The sequence below is a fragment of the Myotis davidii genome, unplaced genomic scaffold (genome assembly GCF_000327345.1).
Source record: "Myotis davidii unplaced genomic scaffold, ASM32734v1 scaffold174, whole genome shotgun sequence".
NCBI classification, from domain to species: domain Eukaryota; kingdom Metazoa; phylum Chordata; class Mammalia; order Chiroptera; family Vespertilionidae; genus Myotis; species Myotis davidii.
Window position 1 is genome coordinate 911,498 of NW_006289087.1, and position 12,206 is coordinate 923,703.

Consider the following 12,206-nt stretch of genomic DNA (forward strand, 5'->3'; position numbering starts at 1 on the left):
CAACATATAGTTGATATAACCGTATAGTCTATATAACCCTCGTTTGAGATATACCTATTTAAATTTTATTGGTGATATTAAAATAGTGGTTACAGTAAATAAATTCCCATAAAAGATTAAAGAAAAAAAACTAAAGGTAATTCATGTGTCTGTTAAACACACATGTCATGATTTTATGTTTTTTAATCCTTTAGATTAGTCAATAAGTTAACAATGATAGTGATCTAGCATTATTTTAAAATGTTTGAGCATGAAGAGGCTATGAATTATTCCATTATTTAATCCTTTTATAACAGCAAGTTTATATGCATCCAATTATTTGAAGTCATTTAAATAGTTTAATTTTGAAGTAATGAAAATGGAGAATAATTATTCATTGTTTTCCTGGTTACACTTTATATGATTGACATTTAAAATCATTATTCAGCCTTTTGTGCAACAAACATCCTTGCCCCAATGCTTTAACTTTTCCGAGTGTGTTTTTGTTTTCATTATTTAAATTGTTTTTGTTGCATTAAAAACTGCAGAAGCAGATCTTAGCAGCATGTGGCCAGAGCAAGCAGGGTGTCACGATGCATGCCGTTTGAAAAACGAACTTGAAGCTACGTTAGAAATGATTTTATCCCTCTGCGTGTTTCCTCTTGAGGTAATTGGGGCATTGAAGTTACATAACTTAAAAGTTTGTCCTTAAATGGTAAAGGCAAGACTAAAATTTGGGCCAAGTTCTAGAGCCTCATTTCTTCTCTACCATTCTGTCTTAATGAGATAACTCATTACAATACAAACACGCCATTTAGTCAGTGGAGAGATCATTTTAACCCTACGAGATGCATGTTTATACGTCAGAACTCTAGTAACTCATATCTAAGAAAACAGCAATACCTCAGTGAGGCATATTCAGTTTATTTTCTACTCTATGTTCCCTACATAAGATAGTATTTTGTCTACTTTACTGGACTCTAGCCAGTGTTTTCTTCTCTACCTTAACAGCTTTAGAATAACACCATGCACCGCTTTTTACATGTATCGGAGACTCTGCTGGGTATCACAGGTGCATTCTTTCACTTACTCTTCACCTCATTAGGAAGAAGGTGAAGCTCAGAGAGTTTAGGTGATTTTCCCAAGATCACACAGCAATTGAGTAGCAGAGCCAGGATTCTAATCCAGTTCTTTCTAACTCCAACATGATAAACTGCCCTTATCTTGAAAGAAGCAGTTGAACCAGTAAGGAATTTACAGGCTTTTTCTTTCTTTTAAAAAAGTTTTATTTTTCATTTTATTTCTTTGTATTTTTTTCTTAAACTGAAAAGCGTCAAGGAATGCTGGTCTAGATTTTCATAGTGTGATAGTGAGGAAGTCACCTGGGACAGAACTAGAACTTCTATAATAGCTCCAAAACTGCTGACACAAATATGTTCAGTAGGATGTTAGCCTCTATATGTGTACATACTGGTTCATTTGCTTTTTGAACTTTGTCATTTGTCTTAGTTATTAAGCTCATTTGCAGTTCTTTCCTGTTTGCCATCTTTGTTAACATTCTGTTGAGTTCACGGCTCCTGGAGCACTTGGTGCTTTCACCCTGGAGTCTACTCCATTTCTACGGCCGCGTTTACACAGAGGCCAGAGCTGTTCCTCCCAGGACTCAATGCAGTTCGTATGACACTTAAGATCACTTAGAACGTGAAGTTTGAATAGCATGATTGCAATGTCCCTGACCAATATTTAGAAGCTTCTTATTGTGATTTCTTTAATAGTGGAACACCCAAAGTCACATTTTTTTTTTTTTGAGAAAATAAAGCACCGTTATCACCATAAAACTGGCTACATGATACTAGGAAACCATCTGGAGTATCCTGTGAGAAATACATTGTTAGTTTTAATGAGCATATATCAATTCAGTGTGAGCTGTTGAAGTTGGTTAGTGTTATGGGTATATCATAAACTGAAAAAGTTTGAGCAGTTTAATACGTAGAGACAAGAATGGTTTGTGGGACAGAGATGGGGGATGTTTGAGGCCCCCGTACAGTCTGTTGCTCTCTCCTCACTTGTCTTAATGGCCTGGTGCTCGGTCATAAAGGATGTGAAGTTGTTCCCTGCAGCAGAGATGGTCTGACGAAGATGCATTTCACCAGGCACCAGGCATTCACCTAGAGCCTTGATTCTTGTAGCGCCTACAGGTATGAGCATCGGCTGTGGAAACTGGGCTAAAATCGTACCAAATATATTCGTGACAGCAGCTTGGAGAAAAGAGATGCGTGGTTATTTTAATGGGTGATTTTATTATCAAGACTCTTTACTAGGATTAAACCTGGCATGGAGCATTGAATTAAACTTGTTTCAAGTTTTCCTGAAAGGAGTAAAAGGTGTTGTTTTACTGCCTCAGCTTTTCTCTTACATTTATGTGTGTTCTGGACGCTATGGGAGCGAAGAGAGACAGTGACAAAGATGGTCAGATGACAACGGGTTTCGAGACAAACTGTTCCTCTGAGAGGTAGAACTGCCTCTGTGCATCCTCTGTCCCTTTATTCCCGCTCACACCCACGAGCTGGAAAAATACCCGTGACGCATGTCATTCTGTGGCAAAATCCAGTTAGCTTGGCAGAAGTAATTTATTTCAGATCCCTGTGGTTTTTCAAGGATCTTTAAAATAAATATAAGATATTATAGAGATCAGACTTGAACAGTTTGATCAAAGTGTGGCACGAAACAATATAAATACACTTGTATGTAAACTTTAAATATTTCCAGAAAGTGCCTTTTCTAGAAAATACCAGAACAGTTTGGATGTTCTGAACGGGTGCATAATGGTTAATTTGTGGTTACAAACACTGTTTCTCCAAAATAGAATCCACTTAAGAATCAATTTTGAGAAGCGATAGTACTTCATAAATGCCACAGATGGAGAGAAACGGCAACATGCAAAACTAGCTAATGAGAACGGCTCACTTACGTCGAGTTCTTGTTACGGCCTGGGCTCTAATTGCTCTTTACTTATATTATCTCCCTTATTTTCACAACAGCCTATGAAAGTGGTGCAATCATTACCACATTTTCAGGGATGGGAGCCAAGGGTTAGAAATGACAATAGCCAGTGAGCAGTGAGGCAGGCCTCTTGCTCAGGTGACGGGACAGGAGCTCAGAAGCCCATGATGAGAGGGCAGAGGCATCCAGAGAAGGACAGTTCATTCCAAACAGAACAAAACATGGGCCCCAGGAAGCTGTGTGGGGTCTGAGGGAGCTCAGTGCCCCGATGATATGCTGCTTTCATCCATAAAATAATGTTGATTTTAGTATTGGCACCGTCTTACTTAATCTTTCCTGGAAACTAATGAAGCATCATTCTCTGCTGAGAAAAATCACTCAAATGGCAGTTTCAGTCGCCCACATTAATAAACCTTATAAATTGTCATTTTGATGCATTGCATCAGGTTATCAAATTTATCCTCCTAATTCTCTCTTTATGAAGCCACACTCTTGCTAGAATTTGTGTTTAATGGATTTATAATGTCCTTCTACTGTGAAAATTCTACTTTCCATACCCAGTTGGCTGCTCACTGGACTCTGCTTCTCTAAAGCAAAAGCAGATACTCATAATAACGTATTTGATCTCAATGAGATAGTTTCTCTAACTGGCCAATTAATTCTCATCCTGCCTGTTTCCTTCACCATAAGGTAAGTTGGTAGTTAGTTACCTTTTGGGATTTTCAATTGTGACTTTGGCAAAGTAACTTAACTTCTGTTTTCTTGTCCACACAATGATGATAATAATCCTTACCACAGATGACCTCTGGAGTTATTGATAAAGCTCTGAGTGTAGTGCCTATCAGATTGGTACTAAAATTGTAGCTATTGCTATGTATAAATAAAAAATGGATTAAGTATAGACTGTATATGGAATGATTTGGGAGTACATATTAAAGGATTTATAAGTACTCTCATTTTTTATATGCAAAAGCTTGAAGTATAAGGTAAATTGGGTCTGGATGCTTGATGATGATGGTAATGAAGATGGTGGTGGTGGTGATGGTAATAATTGTGGTGAAGGTTTAGAGATCATGATGGTGGTGATGGTGGTGGTGGTATTGGTGATGGAGGTAGTGGTGATGGTGAAGATGGTAGTGATGAAGGTAATGATGGTTATGTTAGTGTTAGTGGTGGTAATGGGGTGTTGGTGAAGGTGGTGATGGTGATAATGGTTAAGATGGTGATGATGATGGTTGCTTTCCCTCTTTCCACACAGAATGTCCCCCCAGACCTCTCCATCTGCACCTTTGTGCTGGAACAGTCCCTCTCTGTCCGGGCCCTACAGGAGATGCTGGCGAACACGATGGAGAAGTCAGAAGGGGCAAGTATTTAATTTATGTATTTATATATGTAGTATTTTTTTTAATATATGTAGTCTTTTAAAGAACCTGGCCACGATATGAATGATTTATTTCACAGATATTGGAGATTTTGTTTTTGCTGAAATAAGTCAAAGCCTTTTACTTGTGACTTCCTTTAAGGTTGACTTTCATCTCGATCTAGCAGATCTATGATGTCTTTAAGAACTTAAAAAAATAGAACTTCAAGATGATGCATGTCTTTTAACCTCATTCTTATGACTTTGGTTTAAAAGAGTATCTTTCTTTGAGCATTTGTGTGTTTTCTTCCATCTTCAGAGCTGTTATTATTATAATTTGTCATTAATCTTATAAAAATTATTCTTTATTGTTGAAAGTATTACATATGTTCCCTTTTTTCCCTCCATTAACCCCCTTGTTGTTATTCTTTATTTCATCTTCAAAACCCTCTAACAATGTACTTTGCTCTAAGCTTCTTTATGGCCAGTAAAATTTCATGGCTCTCATATATTTTAAGCAATGAAATTATGGTGACGCAGCTTTAGTTGACTGTAGTTTGCAGTCATTTTCTTTTGCAAATTGAAATTCTTATTCAGTCTCCTAGCGCAGAAATGTTCTTTTAAAGCTTATTTGGTAATTTAAATTATTTTCTGTGCTGTGGGTTACTGTAACTAATGTCTGGGTTACTTAGTCAATTCTTTAAGGTTTAGAATTAACCAGGAGGCTGAATGGTCAAACTTTTGGGTTTTGTTTTTGTGTGTGCTGTAATTACTGCAGGACATGGTTTAATAAACGACACTATTTCCAGGCATGGAACTGGACATTTTTTTTGGCTATTATTTGTCTATGTGTTGCCATTGTTGTTAATCATTGTTCAGGTCTTAATACGTGAGGAGTTTTAAAAACTGTTCAACAGAAAGTGAGCAATCAATTATGATGTAAGGTATTTTCACTAGCCTACTTTTAAAAATTTTAATGCCATGCAGTTTAGGATTTTAATTGGTTTGTGCATTAATAGTAAATTACTTTAAAATTTTATAGTATACTACTAAGTATGGAAGAGATTTTTATTTTTACGATTACTTTTTTTAGTGATTTTTATTTTATGTTAGACTAAAAGCTTATTTTATGATGTGTATATTTAAATTTGCCAAGTTTATTTTTGGTTACAACAAAGTTTGAAATTATTATATTATATAAAGTTTAAAAATGTTTCCTATTCTTTAATGCAAAGCTTTTGGAGTAGGCTTAAATTGTAGAGGAGTGAAAATATCTCTCAGTTTGACTAGTTTGTTTCTACCTGGAATAACCCCTCCTGATATTTAAACATTATTCATGCATCCCAGCTTTGAAACTGAAGTCTATCTTTACAAAGAAAAAAAATCAGTTTTCTGTTGCATGAGCATCTAGGAAAGTACATTGTCATTTCACTTGTCTTTGTAGATACCAACTTACAACTAAATTGCCATAAATTTAATTTTGATATTGCTAAGCACCTGTTTCTAAATTTGAATTTTTGAAAAGATGTATTATTCCCCCAGAGTCCTGGAGTTGAATTAGGCAAGCTCTAAATTTTCTGTGTATATATGAAGTGTTGGCAATACTGTTTTAAAATTTATGCTTTAAAATATTTATTAGTAAGACTTTCTGGACCGCACTCCCCGAAATATTTTTATTTAGCTGAGTTTTATTTTGAGTTGCAATCCATCTAGAAAGTTTCTGTCAGAGAGAAGGTGGTAATTTATGTGATGGGTGGAACATCATTTTATAAAGCCCAGCATAGCTACCATGAGACAGTAATTAGAAAATATTAGTAAAAATGGAGCGGAACCTGCTACAGGAAGGAATGTACTGCATTGAGCTGACTCTCACGTTTAGACCACTAACGGTTAGGGAGAAACCACTGTCAGATAACTCAAAGGGATGCTATATTTTTGGCAAAGAAAGGTTCTCTCTTAGACGGCAGAGTTTTGATTATACGCAGAAATGATATTCAGAATATTTCACAATTCGTTTGGCACAAGCATCAATTAATGAGAGTGGACCCCAGTCAGCAATGATGCTAGAGGCAAGGCCCTTGAGAGGCTCTGGGATGGTCTCATTTGGAAGACCTGGGGTGGTCTGGGGGAGGGACACTGGGAGCAAGACTGTTTCTCTACTACAACCATCTTTTAAAAATATATTTTTAAATTGATTTTTAGAGAGAGGACGGGAGAAGTAGAGAGAGAGAGAAACATCGATGAGAGAGAAACATTGATCGGCTGCCTCCTGCACACCCCTGCTGGGACGTGAGCCTGCCACCCCGGCATGTACCCTGACCGGGAATCCAACCAGCGACCTCTTGGTGCATGGGTCAGTGCTTAACCACTGAGCAGTACTGGCCGGGCTACAACAACCATCTTAATTATCAAAGTGCAAATGGCTGCATAGCAGGTCTGATTACAGTTGGCCAGCTGCTGGTCCTTGTCACAGCCCTGTCTCTGGACTCCATAGGTATCTGTGTCCTCAGTCCTGAAGCCTCATGAGTCACTAGCCTCTCCTTGGAATTCATACAGGAATCTATAGCAGATCCTTCATCAAGCAAGTTGTCATCGCCAGCGTAGTAAGTCATATTTTACTTCATTTGAATACTTAGAGGACTAGAAAGGTAGGTTCAACTCTTCCAGACCTGATTATCTGGTAGGCTCCCGTAGCCAGCAAGGGGCGGAACGGGCAGAATCCGGTCCATGGGTTCTAACGTCTGTGCTTTTTAAGCTCTTTGCTGTGAGTGTCCAGTAAAGAGAGCAGTGTCACTATTGCCGCAGGGGGAGGAGGAGGACGAGGTCACAGGGAAGTGGCCCAAGAGGTCAAAGGAGAGCAGGAGAGGACAGTCAGAAGCCGCCCGGATTAGCTTCATGGCTGCTGTTACAAGTACCACCAACCTGGAGGCCGAGAACACCGTCAGTTTATTTGTCTCGCAGTCCTTGAGGTCAGAAATCGCAGTCGGCCTCCCTGGGCAGGACTGCGTTCCTTACGGGTCCTCAGGTGACCTGGCCCCTGGCCTTTTGTAGGTGACATGCTTGGCCGGGCCATGCCCATCCTGAGACCAGCAGCACGTGATCTGTAACATACTCATCGGTTCCGGGAATTGGGAGCTGAGTGGCTTTGGGTGCCATTAAATTACACCGTGGAAGTACAGAGTTCTAGAGAGAGGCTATTGACAAAATCAAATAAAAATCAGAGAAGTTGAGTTGATTAAGGACTGAAAAGTGTACTTGGTTTGACAGGAGCCTGGTTTTCCGGTAAACCAATCAATATTAAGTTCAGTTTATCTTATATATGTGATTCGTAGATTCTCTTACATTTTGCATTTGAAAGAGTTTATTCCCTGAAGAGTTTTTAGTATTTATTGGTAGTTCCAAAAGTAGATCTTAATATTTCTATTCCACCCTATTCTTCTGGTGTTTGGCACAAGTCCAGTGGCACCACATCTACAAGACTGACTGTGCCCAGCTCGCGTGGCTCAGTGGTTGAGTGTCAACCTATGACCTAGGAGGTCATGGTTTGATTCCCAGTCAGGGCCTATGCCTAGATTGCAAGCTCAGTTCCTAGTAGGAGGTGTGCAGGAGGCAGCTGATGGATGATTCTTTCTCATCGATGTTTCTACCTCTCACTCTCTCTGCCTCTCTGACATCAATAAAATAATATATTTAAAGACTGTTCAAGCTCTTCGGCAGACAAGCCATGGACCCAGAATTAAAAGAGCTAATGATGTAGCCACCTGGTTGAGTTGATATTGATTTTTTCCATTTGTTTTCTCTTCACGGCCGTGAATTGGGTAGTGTGGAGGGTAGAAAGCTTGACAAACCTTGCATTTATGTAAATAGACTGTGTCCTGTAGGTTATTAAAAGTAGGTCTCGGGTGGCTGGGAGAACGACTCACTGGAGGAGTGAGGTTTACTTAACCACTTGGTGTTATTCATCCAGTTTCAAATATGTCACTGCTCAGCATACCAGTCTCCATTAACATACAGAATTAAACGTTTGGGATGTGAAACTGTGATTACACTTTTCAATACTGTTGGGACAGTGGATGTCTGCCTCTGAAGCGACCAGACCAAAGACTGAAAGGGCTACGATTTAGTGAAGAATAATAATACCACACTCACGGTTTTTACTTGTGCTGCAGCAGTATGCCTGCCTGGGACATGGCAGACTCACATCAGTCAATCAATAAATCAATCAATCAGTCAATCAATCACAATCATTCATTCTTTGATTAATGGTAATGTTAAAAGTAATTCGTGCCGCCTGGCAGTTGTGGCTCAGTGTTTGAGCTTCATCCCATACACCAAAAGGTTGCTGCTTAGATTCTGGTCAGGCACATGCCCAGGTTTTAGGCTCGATCCCTAGTAGGGGGCGTGCAGGAGGCAGCCGATCATCTCTCATCATTGATGATTCCATCTCTCTCTTCCTCTCCTTTCCTGTATGAAATCAATAAAAACATGTTAAAAAAATCTAAAAAACCTCCAAAACACAAAAACCAATCTTAACAGAAAAAAAGAGAAAAAAGTAATTAGTGCCTGCCATGCATACAATATAAAAATATACTTAAATTCCAGTTTAAATCCCAGAACCATTTCAGTGTTTTGCTCTCGTAACAGTAACATAGGAGAGTATAAATTGAAAATACCTTCCTCATAACCCTCCTTTCCCTGACGATTACCACAGCTAAAAGAGTATTAGTGTTCATGAGCCTTATACACAAGCACAGTTTTACACCATGGCATCATGTTATAGACTGTTGTGCCAACTTTCACAACATACTCATTTTTGGCTTAAAAAAAATAAGGACACGAAGTCCGGAGGATAAGAGTCCTGGTGTGCTGGTTGAGACCCTGCTCCGACTTTCTTTCGTTCTCCACTCTGTTCTTCTTGCTGTAGGCTTGGTTCTTAGTCTTGCTTCCCTCACGGTTACAACGTGGCTGCTGCAATTCCAGGGATGATATCCCAATTGAAAATGATCTGTAGGCACAAAAAGGAAAAGGAGCTGGCTTTCTTATTTTTGTTTTTGGGAGTAAGGAACTTTCCCCAGAATTCCCCTGCCCACGGTCACATACTCATGCCTGAATTGTTTACTGGCCTGGGAAAATGGGCCGCCACACGGACACAGAGCTTGGGGAGGGCGAGGACAGGGCACCTCTACAAAATCAGGTTCTCTTTTTAGAAGAAGAAAGATGGTTATGTGTGTAAACGAATGTTGGATAATTTCTAATGTCTTTTGCTGCAATACCAAGCAGACATGGAAGTCACATCCTCTGCCTTCATGAAAATATTTATTCAAATTTGAGATCCTCCAGGTTCTTGTGCCAAACTAGGTCCAGGAAGTGACATCCTTATCTAGGAGGAGCCATCAGAGTCTATTCTTAGTGTCTCCATGGCTGGGACACAGAAGACCTGGGTCCCTACTTCACCCCACTGATTCATGCAGCTTTCATCCCAAAGAGGGGTGTTGAGTTGCTGTTGTGAATTCTGGGCTGGAGACACAGACGTAAAGAAGAGTGCATTCTTGCTCTTGAGGAACTTAGCCATTTCATAGTGACCAAAAAAGGTAAATAAATCATTGCAATGGGAGTGAAGCATGCTTTGATAGGAGTTCAATGAGAGTACAGAGGAGGGCGCTCTAATTAATTGCTCTTCCAACTCCTGATTACTTACTTCCCTTCCACAAAGGCATACATCCCATCCCAATGCCCGAGGTCCTCAACAGCTCAAAACTGAGCAGCTAATGGACGTGTCCATTTATGCTGTGGATACTATGATGTCACTAGCTATTTATATTGAAACTGCAATTCCCAACTATCCATTGTGACGACTTCTATATTGGGAGCTGGGTTCTGTTCACCCCGCTGTGCAGGAGGTCCTGATAAGCTGGGTGCTGTTTTGGGAATGGAGCCAAATGCTAATAAATTAATACACTTACTAACCTGACAGGGTTGCTAGCATCTTGTCCAAACCTCTGTACATAACCATCTACCTGTCTGTCCTTCATCTGTGAAACTGGTGCTGAGATTTGAAAGGTGAATGTGATTATGGCCTCCTAAAGGGCTTATAGCTAAAATATTCCCTAAGCAGCACTATCTGTCACTTAGAATGTGGACATTTGTCTGTGGTTGAAATCTCCACCTTCTATTTTACTGTTTTCCTGTCTCTAGAAAGATGACTCCCTCCCCTGAAGCTACGGATATGATGTATTTCTGTGTATTGGAGTGTTGTGTTTTCCAGAGAATCCAGCATCAAATTCAATAAGGAAGCCAGTTTAATCAACATGTAATTTGATCACCTGGCACAGTTACACCTGTTTTAGATTATGAATCTTAAAATGGATAGATTATTTTGTTTGAGCAATATCATTCAATTTAGACATCTCCCTCATATTTTTTGTGTTTAAAATGAAACAATATTTTTAAGTATAAATATTTGATAGTAAATGAATCAGATGGTAAATTTATGTGACAAACTATTCCTGAATGTACCATTGATATAAAGATACTCATTTATCGAGACAGCCACCTTTAATTTTTATTCTCTTAAAGTTCAAACTTTATTTTTTTAAAACATTCTAGTCTAATCTGAGAGCGTACTTCCATCCCTCAGCCATCTGTATCAAGTGGTGCCTCCCCAACCAGCACTGTTTCCTACCGTGCACCTATACCTTCCAACAGGTGTTTATTTTTATTCTTATGTCTTTACCAGACCGCCTGTCCGCTTACTGCAGTGGTTCTCAACCTCTGGACCTTTAAATACAGTTCTCCATGTTGTGCCCCCAACCATAAAATTATTTTTGTTGCTACTTCATAACTGTCATGTTGCTACTGTTATGAATCGTAATGTAAATACCTGATATGCAGGATGGTCTTAGGCGACCCCTGTGAAAGGGTTGTTCGACCTCCAAAGGGGTCGCGACCCACAGGTTGAGAACCGCTGCCTTAGTGTGTCCACCCGCGAGGGCAGGGCTAGGAGTGTGCTCTTACCACCCAGGACGGTGCCTGCCATGACACGAAGCAGATTTCCAATAAGTATGTGCTGACTTGAGGGATAAAGAGATAGAATTTATAAACCAAAATGAAGGGTCTGAAAAGGTCTAAGAAGTCTTTTCTGTTAGTGGAGCTCTGTTTCCCCACTGGGGGAGGGAAGGGACATTTCGGGAAGGAAATGAGGACATGAACTTCTGGAATTAGACAGCCACACGTTCAAGTTGCTGGGCCCAGTACAGGTTAACATCTGGAGTCCCAGCCTACTTCCTGATACATCGTCCTTCACCACCCAGTGCCCCAGCCTGGGAAGAAATTAAATCCATCTCCAGTCACGGGCCTTTGCCTAGAAAAAGTGCGCTAGTGTGCGCACACTTCCAGCTCTGAGGACCTGCAGCGGTGCAGGCGGCCCCTTTGACTTGCAGCCACACTCTCAGAAGCTGCACTTCTTTGTAACTGATCTCAGAGCTGTGGAGAAAGACAAAGACCTGAGGGTAACCGAGGATCTGCGAGGCCACGTGGACATGCTGACAGTTGGCATGAGGCTGGCACTGGCCGGGTGGCCAGTGGTGCTCACGTGGTTCTGAGATAATGCGAGGCCATCAGCGCTAAGGCCACACGGAGCTGAGTTCTTTGCTGGGATAGGAAACAGAGTCTAAGGTGGTCGTCAAACTCATTAGTTAACAGAGCCAAATATCAATAGTACTTCTTTAAAATAGACTCGCCCAGGCCGAAAACCGACTTCTGCGCACGGGCCACGAAGTTTCAATCACACTGTACGTGCGCCCGCACATGGGATTTTGTGGAAGAGCCACACTCAAGGGGCCAAAAAGCTGCACGTGGCTCGCGA

General features: G+C 40.3%; 1 protein-coding gene across 1 annotated transcript in view; it reads left to right on the forward strand.

Annotated features, from left to right (window-relative positions):
• Positions 1–12,206, forward strand: part of RYR2 (ryanodine receptor 2) — a 185,593-nt gene that overhangs the window by 12,524 nt on the left and 160,863 nt on the right. Inside the window, exon 3 of the mRNA XM_015562331.1 lies at positions 4,241–4,345. Within this exon, the coding sequence (XP_015417817.1) occupies positions 4,241–4,345 (105 nt within the window). The remainder of the gene's footprint in view (positions 1–4,240; positions 4,346–12,206) is intronic.